Source organism: Dasypus novemcinctus, chromosome 26 (assembly GCF_030445035.2).
Source record: "Dasypus novemcinctus isolate mDasNov1 chromosome 26, mDasNov1.1.hap2, whole genome shotgun sequence".
Lineage (NCBI taxonomy): Eukaryota > Metazoa > Chordata > Mammalia > Cingulata > Dasypodidae > Dasypus > Dasypus novemcinctus.
The window spans coordinates 24,636,187-24,655,348 of record NC_080698.1 but is presented as its reverse complement, the minus strand read 5'-3'; the positions used below and the strand labels follow the sequence as shown (position 1 = coordinate 24,655,348).

The 19,162-nt window shown below is 38.6% G+C and overlaps 1 protein-coding gene across 2 annotated transcripts in view; it reads right to left on the bottom strand.

The window, feature by feature from the left end:
• The window catches only part of SYNPR (synaptoporin), a 347,409-nt gene that overhangs the window by 6,190 nt on the left and 322,057 nt on the right, over nucleotides 1-19,162 (bottom strand). For both annotated transcript variants that reach the window (XM_004482455.3, XM_004482456.5), the window contains one exon: nucleotides 1,647-1,838. In XM_004482455.3, the coding sequence (XP_004482512.2) occupies nucleotides 1,647-1,838 (192 nt within the window). The remainder of the gene's footprint in view (nucleotides 1-1,646; nucleotides 1,839-19,162) is intronic.

Here is a 19,162-nt window from a genome sequence, read left to right as displayed (position 1 = left end):
ATATAGCTATGGCAAACAGATTGTTCAGAAAGGAAAAAGTTGAATTTTTAGTAGATGGTATTAGAAAAATGGAATCAATATATAGATATAAATAAAAAGGAAACGCTAGTTAAAAATTTTAAAAAAGTAAAACCTGTTTCTCCATGAGTCATCTAACTTATGAGTTACTTGACATCCTTCCCGATATTTTCTTTTCATGGTGAAGTTAGAGGCAGTTTCTATTACTTGCAACCCCAATATTATAACACCTAGAGAAATTGGTTCCAGAGGTGCAGTGCAAAGAACAGTCTTCAGGGAAATGATCATTTTGTTGTAGCTGGTTTGAGTTGAGTTTTCTGTCACTACAAACTGGAGGACTCCTAACTGATACGGATTTACGACCACCACAGCATTGGGCCTGTGCTCTCTTACACCCACATTATTTGGCTTCAATCTGTTCCTCTTTCTGTTTTTAAGAGATGCATTGCTTCTCATTCATAATTCTTATGGCCTAGTTTAAAACTTACTAGAGACACCAGAAGTGGAATTATTAAAAGGACGTTGCTGGATGTTGTAATTTATTAGGAGACTGAATTTTAAGCTAATAGACACAGCGAACAATTTTTTTGTTTGCTCTCTCAGATTTTGAGACAATGATTACGATAACGTTCATTAAATACTGCCTGTAAACCAACTATAGAAGCAATGGAATATATGTTAGTGGACATGTCACAGTCTTCACCTACAGGTGTGGCCAGCAATAAATGACCCGAATACAGTTTATTTCCATGGTTACTATCTCACCAGAGCAAGATTCACAGTCAAATCACCAGGAGCAGTTTAGCAAACCTTTCCTCCTCCTTAAATGCCTTCCAGATTGAATTTCAGAAAGCTATAGAAATACAAGTTAACCTTGAAGCGAAGATAATTTTTTTAGGGGCTGCTAGAGAGTGTTGTTCCTTAAACGAACAGTATTGAGCCTTCTATTCTTTGATAACTGCTGCTTTTTGCTGCTATTATGGCTTATGTCTTTTCTCATTCATAGCTTCTTTCTTCGGAATAACACCAAGTTCTTACATTTTCAAAGAATGTAACTACTGTCAGATTTTCTGTCTTCTTGTAAGAGCCACACACTTGATGATAATATTTGACTTTGTTCAACTAATACGGTTCAGCTTTTCTGAAGTTATCTAGCAACTAAACCAGAAGCACAGAGATTTAAAAAATTACCATAACTGTTATAAGTACTTTCTATACTATGTATTTCCTTTTGTACCCTACTAAATCTGCATATTTTCTGCAAGCATTTGGATGTATTTTAACTATGTGTGGTTTGAACAATGTTTCCTTCCCAGGAAACCTCTATGTCATGAAATGTCCTTTTAACTTTTCTGTTTCTGGCTTATGATTTTTGCCTTACTGTCATCTAAGCAGCAACTGCTAATACCTGCTGGGTTCTTATTAAGAACTCTGTAATTGGCAGCATTAAAGTATATGGATTCTGAAGACAGAAAATTTGAAGGCCAAAAGATCATTTTGCACGTGGAGTGAAATACCACCTTTTTGATTTGCTCTAACTTCTAAGATGACTTATGAGACGTTTTTCTTATTCATCTGACTGGCAAACAAACATTTGGAAGGTAAAGCATAGACGAAAATACACTTACCACGGACGTGTTTAAGCTGGACATAACAGGGCTGTGTACAGCCATGCATTTGTTGGACGGCTGCTTGCAAGCTGACATCAGTAACAAGACTTCTTTGGGATCTGTTGCAACTTTGACGTCAGACAGTCCTTTTGCCCAAGCTGATGAACCCACCAACCACAAGAATGAAAAGACTACTGTGACGATGAAGTCCTATACAAATAGAGAAAATGTTGTGGTATTACATAGATAGGTCTCCATTTTAAAAAAAACAAAAAATAGTAATATTTTTTGAGCGCTTACTGTGTCCCAGGCATGATACTGAGTACTTCATAACTATCATCTCTTTGTTCCTATAACAGCCTCGAAAGGAATTTACGAGTATCATCGTATTTGACTATCACAAATTAAGACAGAGAAAAACCACTTGTCTGAGATTCCACAGATAACCAGTGCTGGAGTCAGAATTCAAATCCAGACAGCCCAATTACTGACCTGTGCTCTTAACCATCCTACTATAAGGATTTCAAATTTAGAGACATTTGCAGATTATTGGAGACTCCTGAATGGTAAGATTCATTCATTCACTATTCATTAATTTCTACTTAACAAACCTACGTGGTATCTCGTCCCAGTGCCTGGGATTGTTAAGTGGGAGACAATAACAGCTACGTTGTTCTGAGTGACTAGGATGGGCAAGAGGTTTAATATAAAATTATCCCTACAATAATCCTCTTAGACAGTATTTTTCATGTCCATTTTAAAGATGAGGAAACTAAGGCCCAGAGGAGGGATGTGAGTTAATAGAATGGAAAGTGGCAGAACTAGGATTCAAGTCCAGGTTTGTCTGATTCTGCAAACTACCTGCTTTGCATGCAGTGGAAAGAAGCTTTTTTATTAAAGATTGTATCAAATACAATCTTAATGATATAAGAGGAACTTGACTATTTTAAAGAAACATCTCTAAACCTCTGTAGTCTCCCCCATGACTCAGAGTGAGTGAGGAAAAGAAGTGTAAGACTTAAATAGACAATGTTTAACACAGTAGGACAATTTTTACAATTTACATTTATGCTTGACTACTGTAAAAATGTCAGGTGTGGCTCATCTAAAATATTAAAAACACTGATCTAGAAAGGAACAGAATAAATTTTATACCCCAACTGAAATAGGATTTTCTCTTATTCTAAATAATAAACTCAAGTAGAAACCTTGGCATGAGTTTCTTTCCTATTCAGGGGCATGGCACGTTTGACTTGCCCACATGGTATGACTGAATTTCTTTTTGTCAAGATCCCATGAGCTACATTGAGAAGTCTCACACTCTAAAAATGCCATTGCAACTGACATTTGATAGGTGTGACTTTTATGGAGAAAGTTCTGTAGGGTCTCATTACTGAATGGCTGAATCTTTTGGGCAATTGGGTCCTCTTTTCATCCAGTGGCTGCTATAGATTATGTAACTCATCAGTTTACCTCTGCATGTCAGCTCTAAAAAACTGAGTGCCATTTTGTGACCCACTCACAGGGCTTTTATGGCATGGGCATTTTAACAATATTCCTAATGTTTTATACTCCCATCCTTGTTTCCCTTCTTTCCTTCTCATTTTTCATTACATCCATCTTGAAGTTCATATATCCTTGTCAACCATCTGAAGTACTTTCTGGATGAGTAACAAGTAAACAAATATAACAACTGATTCAACACTAATAAGAACATTTGGAATAAAAATATATTGAACCTTGGCAGTGTTTGACTTTGAATTAGAAATAGGAACAGTTACAAATAAGTAAATTAGTATGGTAGATTGAATTACATTCCCAATTGACACAGGTTCTTAATCTTAATCTTCATTCCTGTGGTGTGAACCCATTATAAAAAGGATCCCTTAAAGATGTTATTTTTAGTTAAGGTGTGACCCAACTAAGTAAGGGTAGGTCTGAATTTAGATTACTGGAGGCCTTATAAAGAGACAGATGCCAGAAGTTAGGGGAAACTGGAAGATCAGGAAGAAAGGAGAAGACATTGCCATATGACGGGAAAACCTAGGAACCCCAAGGATTGTCTGCCGCCAGTCCCAGAATGCTACCAACCCAGGGAAGAGGCAAGCCTTCCAGCCTCTGATCTGTGAGAGAGTACATTCCCATTGTGTAAGCCAACCCATTGTGCGGTATTTGTGATAGCAGATCAGGCAAACTAAGACAGTCAGGGGATGGTGTTAAATCACAACTACTTGCCCTCCTTCAATCTGGTACCTTATTTCATTCATTCATGCATTCATTCAAATAGCACTTTTTGATAATGTGCCAGGTATGGAGCAAGGTCTTATGGTAGATTTAAAAAAATGCAAAATATGGACTCTGTTCTTTTGATACTTGGTAGGTGCCAGAGATATCCTGGGAATTCCAACTATGAGACAGTGACTGCTGTCATTTATGGTCATCATCATTATTAGAAATAGGTTTGTAAAAAGGCCATTAGAATGGGGAATACTTAAGGAAAGGACAGTCACGTAAAGACCTTTCATTTGGAAAGTGGAGAAAATCATGTCAGAACTTTTAGATTTATTTGTTAAAATAACAAATACCTAATATATTGTGAGCACTTCTTATGTGTCAGATGTTGTTCCAAGTTTTCATGTATTAATTCGTTTAATCCTGACAACAGCACTATGAAATAGATGACAATCTTTCTGCATTTTGCAGATGAGGAATCTGAGGCATGAAGAAGTTAAACAAATTGTTCAAAACCGTGAGTTAGTAAGTGGAGGAGCTGGGGTTCTAAGTCAAGCCATCTGCTTCCAGGGCCTGTGAGCTTGACTAGTCCCTACTATCTGTCATGTCTGCTTCAGGGAATGCTGGTCTTCTCATTAAAACAAATACACTACAAAAATGAAAAAAAAAAAATCAACTTGAGGTCCTGCTGAATTCATATATGAAAAATAGTGAAGAATCCTTTTCTAGAAAAAGCTTCACAATTGAAGTCATGGATCTGTGTCCTTGAGTGAATATGGTATTTTGCCAATCTAACCTTTCTCTCTTAGCACCATCCTGTAAAGGAATCAGTATACAGTATGAGTTAAAAACTCAAGATTCTGCAATCAGACAGACCTGGGTTTGAACTTCACTCTACCACTTTCTAGCTTTGTGGCCTTGGGCAATTTGATGGACTGCCTGAAGCCTCAGTTTACCTCTCTGTAAAGTGGAATAATAATGGTATCTGTCTCATAGGTTGGATGTGAGGATAAAATAATATAAATAAAACATTTAGCAAAATGCCTGGCAAACTGGGTGGCTAATACACTATAAACTTTAATAACAACAATAAAAGTTACAAAAATAAGCAAGAGCAATAATAGAAATGGTATTATACTTTGGAGTAGGAACTTATGTGCTCTTATGTCTGCTCTAATGGCTTACAAGTATGGAAGTGGAAAGACAGATTTTGAACTAGGTTGTAAATGGCAGCATTTTTAAGTAATAGAAAAATCAGAAACCAACTATAAGTCTGGCAAGAGGGAAATTATGGAGCAGCGTTTAAAAATCATGCTGTATTTACATTTTGTGTATCCATTCATCAGTTGAGTCCCTTGCTTTCATTCTTTGGTAGGTATATGCCTAGTAGTGGGATTGCTAGGTCATATGGCAATTCTATACTTAACTTTCTGAGGAACCACCAAACAGTCTTCCATAGTGGCTGCACCAATTTACTAGACACTGACAATGAATGAGTGTTCCTCCTCTCCAACACTTGTAGTTCTTGCTTTTGTTTTTTTTAAAATAGCCATTCTAATGGGTGTGGAGTGACTCTGAGACATGTAACAACATGAACGAACCCTCAAAACATCATATTGAATGAAATAAGTCAGACAAAAAAGGACAAATATTGCGTGATCTCACTGATGTGAAATAACGAAAATATGCAAACTCAAAGAATCAGAATCAAGAATATAGATTCTAGATTCTGGGGACTGGGTGGGGATAGAGTATGGGACATTAAGGCTTAAAATGTACAGGGTTCCTATTTGGAGCAATGGAAATGTAGTAATGGATGGTGGTGATGGTAGCATAACATTATGAATATAATTGACAGCACTGAAATATATATCTGAATGTGGTTTAAAAGGGGAAATGTTAGGTTGTATAGATGGTAATAGAAACTAAATGAAATCCCTGGAACTGTACTACACAGTAAACTCTACGTTTAACCATGGACTATTTTAAAAATGTGCTTTCATCAGTTGTAAAAAATGTACCACACCAATGCAAGGTGTTACTAATAGGGTGGTATATGGGAGTCCTGTATTTTATATATGATTGCTCTAAACATACAACTTCTCTAATATTTTTTTAAAATAAACAAAATAAAGGGAAAAAGATAATGCTGTAGAACATTTTTTGTTGACACTCATCTATTTCCAACACAGAGTGAGCCCTTTAATGTAAGGTGGATCCTGTGTGTACACTCCTCTCCTCAGCTGCCCATGGTTCCCACCGTCCTGAGAATAAAAGCCAAGGGCCATACAGAGGTCCATGAGCGATCATGATCTGGCCGCTCTTACTAGCTCTCCAGCCTCAATTCCTGGCCCATTCTGCGCTCACCTCCACTCCTCCACCTGGACTCCCTAGTCTATGCACCCTCTCCCTAAATACTCACACGATTCACTTTCTTCCTTCAGGTTTCTGCTCACAGTTCATCATCTCTGTATGTTTCCTTGTCTACCATATATAAATAACAATCCCTCTGTCTCACCAGCTAAATTCTATATTCTCCATTTCCTCTTTTATTTTCTCAGTTTCGCTTTTACCATTTGGTACTTATACATGTGCTTATTTTTTTTCCCATTATCTCTCTGTCCCCCAACTAGAATGTAAATGCCTCAGGGGCCAAATGTCCATGATCATTGCTGTCTGCCCAGTACACAGAATGGTGCCAGACACAGTGCTCAATAAATATTCCTCGAATGAATGAGTGAAAGAGGAAATATTTCTGATAGAAATATCAAGATTGAAACCTGTGCACACAGGTCAGACACATTCCTGCCTCAGGGCCTTTGCACTCTTGTTCCCTCTACCCAGAATGCACCCCCGAACCCCAATCGTGGCATGACTTGCTTTATGTCCTTGTTCAGCTTGCTGTTAATGGTCACTTCCCCAAGAGGCTTCCTTCTAAAATGTACCCCCTTATCTCTATCTCCTTATTCTTTGCCTGGCACTTCTCATAATTTGAAAATATGGTTTTTTGCTTGTTTCTCCCAATAAAATGTCAGCTCAATGAGGGAAGGATTTTGTCTATCTTGTTCATTGCTGGGTTCTGGTAGAGGAGGTACCATCAATGCTTGTTAGGTAAGAGAATGAATGAATGAATCTATAAAAAGATCCCAATTTTTTCAAAAATATGTATTTCTCTATATAACATTGGACAAGAATTTACCAAGTGGTAATGGTAGGGTTAGATGATTTTTAGTTGTTTTATAGAAGCTTGTGTATTTCTAAACATATATTCTTTTATAATTAGACCAAATAGAAACAATATGACCATGTGGTCAAGGCATTGATTGATCATATTGACGGTCTCCCAGACAGAACTTCTTCAGATAGTCCTATTTATTCTTAGAGCATCACAATTTATAATTAGATCTGATAAATGTCATTAGAATGGAGAGTTTTGCATCAGAAGTTTTGGAAAACAGCCTCAAGCCAGGTTTTCTATAATTAAGCAGGGTGAAGATGAGGAAACTATGTCAACAATTCTAGCCAAAGAATATATTAGCATAAACTTTATTTTTTGGTGTCAGGCATAAGCCTGAGTTTGAGGCTACCTTGCAGGGAGGGTGGCTGAGGAGCAAATAGCCTGGCCTGATTTTCTTTTCATCCTCCAATCTCCTGCTGAGGCTCCCATTGGCCAAGCCCCACAGGAAGCCAGAGGGTAGGAACCCACTGATGTGATCCAGAACCATGCAGGCCACCTCCTAGGCACAGAGCGTGGCAGCCAACAGATCAGAAGCCATCCTGGACTAGTGGCTGTATTAGGAGCAGTGGCGACGGCTGCTGCTGCCATTTACTGAGCACTTCCTACATGGCAGGCACTCTGCTCAGCACTTACAGATACCACCAACTTTACAATATAGGCACCTATGCTAGCCCTATTTTATTAATGCTTTGGAGGAAACTGAAGCATAGACAACTGCAGCCTATTATTAGATTTCCAAAAATTGGTAGGGGAAAGATGTTCTTTTGTGTATTTTTTATGGCTGATTACCTTAACTAATGATCTCCAAGTTTTAGTCACTTTCTTACTACCTAAACAATTTTGATTTTATCCACATACCTCCTGTGCTATTTAATATTACATTTAAATCAAATTATCCTTTTTACATAAATAAGATTACTTGAGAAGGAAACTATATGTACACTATAAATGCTAAGCCAATACAACTTGCTGCAGATGAAAGTGCAAATATAAATGCTATACAGTGAAAGCAAAATACCTTCAATTCCAGCTGGAGATGCCTGTACAAGGCTTTAAAGCCTGGGGTCTTTATTAAACAGGGAGATTAACAAGTGTTAAAGGGATTTTAAAGAAATACCATCATGATCTAATCGTAAGGCTTGAAATTAAACTGAATATGGAATAACTCTCTCATTCATGTATCAGGGGAGGCCAATGCCCCACACCTGGGAAATGATTTCCTTCTGCAGGTGCAGAGAAGAACTCATTTGTTTACACATACTACCTCTTGCATGTCTAACAGAGACACAGTGTGCATGGAAGAAATTCAAATAATAAATTTGCAAGGTTATCATGGCACATACATTACCCCTTTGAAGACATATCCTGCCAGCTTTGCTTGTGCTATTTATTCCTGTAGAGTGAAGAGGCTGTCATTTGGAAGGTGCATTAACGTTTCCAAAGTGCTTGCACCTTTGTGATCTATGTGGTCCTCAGAAAACCCTGAGAAGTTGTCAGAGGAGGCATTATCACCCCTATGATATAGATGAAGAAACTGTGGCCAAGAGGGCTACGAGATTTGCCCATGGTTCATTAAATGGTTCATCAAATATGTGCTGAACTATTGGTCTCATTCTGAACCTAAAGAACTTTGACATGCAATCTGGTTGTGTTTCTGCAATATGTTTTAAGCATCTGTTCAGTGAGCCAAGAAATAGCTCCCTCTGCTGAGGCAGCAGCCTGGCTTAATATTAGTTGGGTTGTTTGTTTCCATTTAGTTTTGTGTAGTGTGTTTTGTTGTCCCTACTTCTCTTAAGTTGCTGCTCCCAAACATAATTTTACTAGAATGCTATTTAATATAATGTGGACACTGAACCTAAATCACTCTGGTACTTATCAGAGGGAGTCATCCTTGGTGACAGAAAATTGTTATTTCAGAACCAGGTAAACCAGTCCCATCTCTCTCTGATAGTGGCACTTACAGCTCCACTGGATGTTGGTAATTCATTTCTGTCTACTGGAAAATCCTCTTAATAATTCAGCTCCAATGACTTTATTATCTGTTTTGCCTACTTAACAGTTTTGTTATTTTTTTGGTTGTTGACACCTATATCTAGAGCCTACGTCAGAAACTGGGCAGTCCCAAAAGTCACCCTCACTCTCAGTGTAAGAGTCACTTTGCTAATGGGGCTTCTAGGAATTCCAGAATATAGCTGTGAATCAGGGAACAGAGTAGCCAAACAGCAAAGACGGTGGCTTAGCTAAAGGCAGAACTTTGGACTTGTCTTGGAAGAGAGAAGAGCTAAGCAGTGACTGGATGGAATAACTGTCTGCTACTCATGGCTTGTTTCATTATTTTATCTAAAGTAATAATAATAATATATGATTTTGGGAAAGTGCCTACAATTTTCAACACACTATCCCAGATTGGTCTAATTTTCATTTTATTGTCAATAGTTGTGTGAGGATGAAGAGCCATTTTGCAGATGAGGAAACTAGGCTCAGAGAATTTACATGTGGTATCCAAGTTGTCACAAGTAACTGAAATTTGAATTCAGGGCATTGGGCTTCATGTTTCCTAAGTGGTTTTTCTCAGGTGTTCAGAGCATGATGGATTTCTAAAGTGGGGGATGCAAGGTGGAAGCACAGACACAACATGAAGTAACACTGAGCTACACAGGGAGACTAAGCATTTTCTTTTGCAATTCTCTTTCAAAAGGAGTTGAAAAGGCGAATGTCTCAGTTGGGTGCTAATCTCTCTCCAACACCTATTTAACAAGAGCTAGTCTCTCTTTTTTTATTGAAGATAACTTGCCCCAGGCTCAGAGCCTTTAACAGCACTGTGCATTTTCCATTGATTCATTTCTATGTTTATCTTCTTATTATGTCAAATAATGCTGGATTTCTATATGAAATAGTGGTACAAGGTTTTCTGCAAGCATGTTTTATCTAAGTTAAAAAAAGTAACTTAATTTAAGGAAGAATATTAAATAAGCTGTGGCCTAGGTGATAGGAGAAAACGGAAAGGAGAAGGAGGAGGGGGAAAGACAAGGGGGGTGAGGAAAGAGGAGGGGGAAGAAGCAGGGAGGAGGAGGAGACAGTGGAAGAGGAGAGAGAATCAGTGCCCAAGGCGGGGAAAAGGGAGAAAGAAGAAGGAGAGGACTAGAAGATACAGAGAGTCTACTGCCATCAAGCATTTATCATGTACTAGCTACTTGCTTTACAACACCTCGATGAGGCAGGTATTATTTTTATTCCTATCTTACCAATGAAGAAAAGAAAACCATGTGTCCAGAGGTAAATAAGGGCAGTTTGGAGTCTTCAAGCCCAGCAGACCAGACCTTTTTCTCTCTGACATTGAATATGCCTGGAAAATCCCATTGCTCCCTTAGGTGTTAGAATCTTTAATGACAAACTCTCTGGTGAAGTGCCTTAAGTCTTTTGGGTGTGTACTAGCCCCACAGAAAGTCAAGACTTGGAGACCAGGCAAACTGGCCTGGGATAAGGGGGGCCAAGGCAACAATTCTGTTCATCCTCATTAGGGAGGAGAAACGTGAGGGCCGGTCTCTCTAATCACAGCCAAATGATCAGTCCCACAGAACTTTGGATGTTAATCATTGTCCTTAGATTTTCGGGGAGAACTTCCTACCCTCTTTATTGGACCAATACCTTGAGCAAAGGCCAGGTATGTGGGTACCAGATGCTTCATTTGCATAGCCCCTTGTTTGGAAAATCCATCCCAAATTAGCTCTGCTTCACATCCCACCTCAGTACTTCTTTCTAACACTCCTCTGAACTTGGCCAGAGCTCTGTGTAGGCAAGAGGCCCACAAAGGAGCTAAGAGACAGAAAAATCAGGCTGCCTATTTTTTCCAATGCCATTTGTTGCTAGAAGAAACTTCTAAATTGATTCATTTTTTGTTGCCTTTAATTTTGGAGGTAAACAATTCTAAGGAGTAGGTTTTGTAATCCTTTAAGAAGATGAATATAATGCTGCTTATTATTTGCTTGTTTAATCTCCCAGCAACTTTGTAGAGTAGGTACTATTATTATCCCATTTTACAGATAGGATCAGATACTTAACCCCAGCTTGAAAGATGCAGAGCCAAGATTTGTACCCAGGTAGTTTCACTTCAGAACCTGTGTTCTTAACTACTGCACTCTATTGCCCCTTAAAGGCACACAATTTTTATTGGTTCTTCCCAAAAATTCTAATAATTTTGTAATTCTTATGATAATAAATGATAATAATTCTTAACACTTATCATTGACAGAGCAGTTACTATATACCAGACACTATTCATCACATACATTATTCATTTAATCCACACAAAAACATTACTTTGAGGTGCCTATTATTAACCTCACTTTACAGATGGATGGAATCAAGGATCAGAAGGGTTAACTGATTTGCTGGAGGTCTCACGGTTACTAAGTTGCTAAGGTTTGGTTGCAACTAAGCTTTGCCAAGTTCCAAAGTCTGCAGCCCTCACTGGAAGGTAAATCTTATTAGAGTTAAAGCCAGCTTAAATGGGGGTCTACCGTGTGCCTGGCACAGCACCTTCAACCAACCCTGTAAGTAGCTGTAGCTGTTAGGTTTTCTGTTTTACAAATGAAGAAGGTGAGGCTTAGAGGAGTTGAGTGTGTAGAGGAAGACGTTTATTTGATGCAGAAGTCCATTGATATGTTTATTTGTCCATTGCTTTCTCTGGCCCTTTGTCCAGTCATCTGTCAAACATTTATTAACTTCCCTTACAGGAGGGGCACTGTTCCAAAGATGGAGGGGAGGGAAGGGGGCTCAGTCCACTCTCTGTCCTCAACCCTCAAGTGGTTGGCATCTTTCCACCCAACTCACCTCCTGGGTTGTGTTCTGTTATTACTGTAAGATATACTATTGTCACACTGTCGATTAACCAGGATTTTGCAAAAAGTGAGATGTAATAGCTGCCCATGTTCTCCCATTACAAGGGCTAGGCAATCATCAATCATCTTGTTTCATGTGTGAAGAATCTGGCTTATGCTTGTGAATCAGTGTGGGATTTCATTCTTTTTACTTTAAGTTAAAGTTAATCGTGATTGACATACTACACTTTTCTCCTCTAATCTGTTCTTAGAGAACTTTATCAATGAAGATTTTTTAAAGATCCTCTGCATCTCTCCTTTTAGTTCAGTCATAGACAGTTGATTTCATAATCTTGGTGCAAAAGGGAGGTACTCCTGGCTGTTTGACGACCTCAGAATGGATACAAAGCCTTCACCAGCTTTGAGCAGTGATACTGTAAATCAGGTTAGAAATACTTCTCAAAAACATAGCATGAAACTTTCAAAATAAGTTAATAGCAATATTACTAAATCAATAACTGTTCAAAAGAAATTAATAGTAATAGTATTACTATTAATAGCTACTATTGACTTAGTGCTTACAGTGTACCAGTATTGTGCATTATTGGGCTATGAGTGCTAGCAGGCAGATTTTGGAGTGAGAAGGTGAAGACTTTCTTGGTGATCTTGATGGCCCACATGATGGCTGAGGTTATCAGCCTTCTGCACTTGTGTACCTGCAACCCTTGCCCTCTTACAAAGCTAAGTAATAAACAAGGTGGGTCATGGAGATTTGGGTTGGATCTGTTCACAGATTAAATTTTGGCAGAAGAGAATTCTTGCCTTTCTTGACCTTAGTACCATAGCAGTTTGCAAGGCCAGGGAAGCAACCAGGGCTGTTAAGTGTTTCCAGGTGAGTTTCTAGGTTATACAGGACTCTACCCCATTCCCAAATAATTGGCTATTGGTTTTCACACATCTATCAATAAGCACAGGAACAAGCAAACAAGTCCAGGATCCTAGTCAAAAGGTGAGGCAACTGCCAAGATGAGTCTGGATGTTTTTATTTATTTTTATTTTTTTAAAGATTTATTTTTATGGATGTTTTAAAAATAACTAGAAAAAAATCACATTTGTAAAGTTAGTCAAAGATGAATCTGGAAATTTGAGGATGTTTATTGACCAACATATCAATCTTTTTTACTTTTATGTATTTTTTTTTTAACACTTCGAAAGTATTTTGGGGCTGCCATTGAACCAGCCAGATGAAAATGCTAAGATTTAGGCAATTAGCCACCATCTTTGTCTACTTGACATAAAATATCTGGGTACTATAAATATATCTAGAAAGCACCAGATGTCAAGCAGCATGTAGATGAAACATCTGGAGAAAGTGTAGCATGCAGGAGGCCTGGCGGGAGGTTTGGAGCCAGAACAGCCAGATTTGAGCTTCAGCTGTCACGTGCATACTGGGCCACGATTTTCCCTCATTCTGTGAATTACACTATCATTTGTGTGTGTGTATGTATGTGCGTGTGTGTGAGACACAACTATCTTTTTTTTCTCCACACAATGGCAGAGGATAGAGGCATGAGGAGAGGCATGGGTAGTTAGAATATCAGCTAATCCAAAGTAATTTCTTATTCTACATTTTCTTGCCACCCCCTACCCTAATGCATATTGAAAATGGATATTCTATGGGATCTCATTTCTAATAAGCTAAATAGAAAAGTTTTGACTCAGAGAACGTTGGTGGGCCTTTCAGATGCCTCCTTCTGATCCAAATTAGCTCCGCTCTGAACCCTGCTCTATGTCCTATTGCCATCACTTTCCCTGAAACTGGGGGAAAATGCACACCTTTCTCCTCCAAATTACATAATATTGGAGGGGAAGGGACTTTGAGAGAAAAACTCAGGCTCTCAAATACTAATTAGAAACCATAATCCTATTATTTACTTGATATTCTACACTGCTACTATCCCCCAGATAGAATGTGGAAGAGTTGATATGCATGGCTGCAAACAGTATGATAAAGCTAACCTGATAATGGATTTTCAAATTCTCTGGGTTTCAGTATTCATCAATAAAATGAAATAGGAGTACCTGCCTTCTAGAGTGGTTGAGAGGATTAAAATTAACTAAAAGTTCTTAGCATGGACTGGAATGTTTTAATTATTGCATTAATGGCTGGGATGATGGTGGTGGTGATGATTTCATCTTCAAGTGACATGGTCTGCTTTGGTCATGGTCATTGATATTTATTTGACTGTAAATTCATTTGTAATGCCTTGATTTCCACCCCCCCAAACTGATTCTGACATTCTTTTGAAAAGATAATAAATCGCTCTACTGAGTTGAAATCTGTATGGTCAAAATTTTGCCCACCAATCTAAAGGGATGAGCCAGTGGTTCTTTGTAGGGAGAGCTTCAAATCTCTTTGGCAATAACTAGGCATCAAAAGTGTTTGTGTGTATGTGAATATTGCATCTGATTACTATATATAATTGGAAAAGAATTCTGATAATTGTGTAAAGACATATGAGGCCATTTGAAGAAGTTCTGCCTCCGAGAGTGAACCCTGATAGGATCAATGGACTCCTGGATGACATTGCTGAACTGGCAGAAAGCACACAGTATGTGCTATTTAAATTCTGTTTACACTCTGGTCTAGTTCAATGGACTGTAAGTGCCTTGGGGATATGACTCTCTTAACCATCTAGTTAAGGCCTAGTCGAATGTCTGGGCATGTAGCAAGTGCTCATGTATATCCATTGGATGCTGCAGAAAGGAAAGAGATTTCACATTTTGCAGAGATGTTTAAACGAAAATCACTTAAAAATCTGCATGTTTGCTAAATTACCTCAAAGATATAAGAAACTAGTAACACCGGTTGCTTTCAAAATAAAAGAGAATCAAATGGCTAGGGGTTGGGGTGGAAGAAAGTTTTGTTGTCATTTTGTTTATTCATTTTTAAATGAATACTCCCGCTCCACCCTCCCCTCTTTTTCCCCCCTGTATACCCTTTTAAATAATTTGAATTTGGTGTGATTTTAGAATAGGCATGTATTACTGGATTTGACCTTTGGCAATTGTGGGAAACTTTCTGTTTAGGGAAATGATTATGATTATATTTCACACTTCCCTCCTATCTTTTGCAAGTGAGCAAGCGGCATTAACACAGGTTCATGAAAAGAGCTGCTATTTTTCAAGCCTGCCTTATGCCTTTTTAGAATTGAAGACCCATTATTCTGTCATATATCAACCCATCTGTCAACCTTCAACAGATGGTTAAAACGAAGAACTTCTAAAATACCAAGAAGGAAATTATCCTGTGCTTCACCATCCATAGCTCAAATTCAGTCTGCCTTCAAAATATTCCATTGCCACTTCCCCCTTCACCATACAATGTGAAAGCAAGGAAAAATATTACATTTGAATTACAAATAAGAAGCCATTTCTCAAGAAGATGACTACAAGATTCATAGACATTGTCTTTACTCCGTTAGCTGGAGAGGAGAAGATAGACCTGGGTTCAAGTCTCAGTTGTGTTACTTCGTAGCCATATGGCCTTTGGCAAATTATTTGACCTCTGTAGGCCTCCATTTCCTCAAATAAAGTAACAGAGAATTAATAGTCTGTCTTAGGAGGTTAATGGAAGAATCAAAACGAGATCATGAAAGCATGAAAAATGTGTGACCCAACATCTAATATAAACAGGCACCTCATAAATGATGGCTATCACTATTTTCCTTGTTGGTTTCCCCCATTCTCTTCTTTCTCATTTTCTGTAAGTTTATTTCCACACAAAGATTGATTAAGATTTGAGCAGGTGTCTAAGGAGCAGAAGGTAGACAGGCAGGAGAAAGTGGAGAGGTGTGCGTGGGCTGGGGTGTGTGGGCAGGGGGTACTCACCAGAACGTGATGGTGGTGGTGGTGGAGGGTGAGGGGCATGGGCAGGGAGATATATGCAATCCAAACGTCATTGCCCACTAAGGATCATGTGTGCTTTTCATAGGCCTGGGGGTACCCGGGCTGCCCAGCCTCCCAGAGAGAGTGATCATATGCTTTCTTGGTTTTCATTTTCAGTCTGGATGAACTAAATATTTTTTATTTTTATCCTGTCTTGGCATAAATATTAATTGAATCATAACTTATGTTTCATGCCTTATTTAGCTGATTCTAGTCATTTTTGTCAGTTCTATCATATTTCCAACATGTAAATGTTGGAATTTAACATTCACAGTGTTTTTCTTTTCTTTCCTTTTTTTTGCACTAGGAGTTTTTGGGAGTATGGTGTTTCCCTCCCTTATGTTATTCTTTCGTAAGTGCTTCTGTGTGTGATAGGAGACAAGAGCAGGCCTGAAAGTTTTGAGAAGCAAAATGTGTCCTAGAGAAGGCTTCTCAGCTTTATGCACCATGGATTTCCTGGACATCTTCTTGAAATTCAGTAGGTCTGGACTAGGGTTTGAAATTCTGCATTTCTTACAAGCTTCCAAGCACTGCTAGCATTGCTTGTTCCACTTTGAGAAGCAAGGTCCTAGCCCATGAGGAACCTTCCTCCATAAAACTTCCCAGTCTACCCCAGCATCTACTACTCTACCTTACCCCACACACAAAGAACTTTACTATATCATTTTGCATACATTTCCATTTTGTCTCATTTTCACAGAGGTACGTCTCAACTTGTCAATTCACTTTTAAGATAACTCTCTTCTTACTTTCTCTCTTCTGATATCTATTAAGTGATTTCTAAATATCAGGTGCTGTGCTAAGTACTTACATAAATTAACCTCATTTAATTCCCACTATCACTGATTAATAGGGTAGGTACTATTATTCTTATTAATTAACAGACAAGGATACTGAGGCACAGAGAGGTTACATAAATGGACAGGTTTAGCAAGTGGTGGAACCGGAACACAGACTCAGTTTTACTCCACCTTTAGGACTTTGCTCTGGTTATGACTTCCTGAGAGTGCATCCCACAACACTTACTCCAGTGATACATCTAATAGATATAAGCAGACAGGGTGAAATTTTTTTGTACAAATAAAGAAGAAATAAGAATATGCTGCTGTGTTTATTTTTTTCACCTTTCTTTCTTTCCCCCCGCTTTTTTTCCCTAACTGGTTGCTTAATGAAACCTGTGGAACTATCAAGGGATTACGTCTAACATTATCAGATGAAAGTCTAATAATATGCACTGGCTAAACTGCATATTATTAGAATCTGGATCTGAGAAGTTATGCTATGGGGCACCATTTGACCTATGGTATATTAAAATCTGTGATAATGAGGTTACATTATATGCCAAATTATGTCCTGTTGATGGGAGGAAAAAATGAGCTATTAAAAAAGTGAAGGTTCTACATAAAATATTCCTAGTCACAGAGGGAACTCTGATTCCACACAAATTTGCAGAAATTAGCTGAAGATGCAATAATCTTGAAACTGTTTGCAGACCTGCTGCTGTTAAGTGGTGCCAATATTCTCATTCTATTTTTTATCTTTTTCATTGTTACTAAGATAATACTAGAAAGGGTGTTTTTCAGAGCACAAAGAAAGGGGCACCCTGTTCTGTAATAAGTATGTAATGGTTTGGCTCCATATTTCAGGAACCACCCTCATTCAGCTTAAGTCCCAAGGAAAACGGTATTGAACTTATGGGAAAATATCTGGGAATCAAACACTTTGCAAATGCAATTGATTCTCATTATTCATGGATTCTGTATTTCTGAATTCATCTACTCACTAAAATTTATTTGTAACTCCCAAATCAATACTTGTGGAACTTTCATGGCCATTTGTAGATATGATGGTTAGGCTATTGTGTCAACTTGGCCAGGTAATTGTGCCCAGTTGTTTGGTCAAGGAAGCACTGGGCTAACTGTAATACAAGGGCATTTATGGATTTCAGTCACCATTGAATTTACTGCAGTGATAAATCATAGCTAGCTGATTACAGTTACACCAATCAGGGACATTGCCATCAGCAATGGGTGACACTTTATCCAATCAGTTGAATGCCTTAAAAGGGAAAGTGATTCCAGCATTGAGTGAGAATTTCCCAGCTTGTCTTTGGACAGTCAATGTCTCGCAGAACTCATTAAGAACCTTTATTGGACTTTCATCGGAGCCCCTGGTTGCAGCCTGCCTGCAGAACTTGAACTTGTGCATCCCCACAGTCATATGAGAGACTCTTTAAAAAAATGCATACTATGAGATATATCTCTCGTTGATTCTGTTTCCCTAGAGAACCCTGGCTAATACAGTGAACATGCTCAGAGCAACAAAAAATTGGAGTCACTTGATGCTCACAGCCCCAGTTGAGGTTGGAAAAGACAACCTTCCTGTTCTAGGTCTACCTTCTTGTTTTAGCTCTCATGCATCTCCTTTTGCAGAATGTTTATTGCCATGTTTTTTGTATTATTGTCCTTTTGTTGGTGAGTCTGCTATATAAAATGGCCTCCAAGTATAGCACTGAAGTGCTGTCTAGTATTCCTAAGTGCAATAAGTTTGTTTTCTTTTTATAGAGAAAATAGGTGTGTTAGATTAGCTTTGTTCAGACGTGAGTTACAGTGCTATTGGCCATGAGTTCAATGTTAGTGAATCAACAACACATATTAAGTAAGGTTCCTTTAAGCAGAAACACACATAAAACACAGTTATGTATTGATCAGTTGATTAGAATGTTGTGACCAGAGGCTCACAGAAACCTATCCCTGTGTATCCTCTAGGCACAATGGTTCAGTATTTTCTAACTCATGTCCATGGTAATTTCATAGAACATAAGTACCACAAATAATAAGAATTGATTACTTTGTTTTAATGATTTTAAGAGAATTTGAAAGCCTAACTATTGTACCTGTTAAACTAATAATGCTTAGCTTAAGTTAAAAAGAAATCGGATTTGGCCCAATGGATAGGGCGTCTGTCTACCACATGGGAGGTCCAAAGTTCAAACCCAGGGCTTCCTGACCCACGTGACAAGCTGGCCCACACACAGTGCTGAAGCACACAAGGAGTGCTGTGCCATGCAGGGGTGTCCCCTGCATTGGGGAACCCCGCGTGCAAGAAGTGCACCCTGTAAGGAGAGCCGCCCAGCGTGAAAAAAGTGCAATCTGCCCAGGAATAGTGCCACACATATGGAGAGCTGACGCAGCAAGATGGTGCAACAAAAAGAGACACAGATTCCCACTGCCACTGATAAGAATGCAAGCGGACACAGAAGAACACACAGCCAGAAAGCAGACAACTGGGCGAGC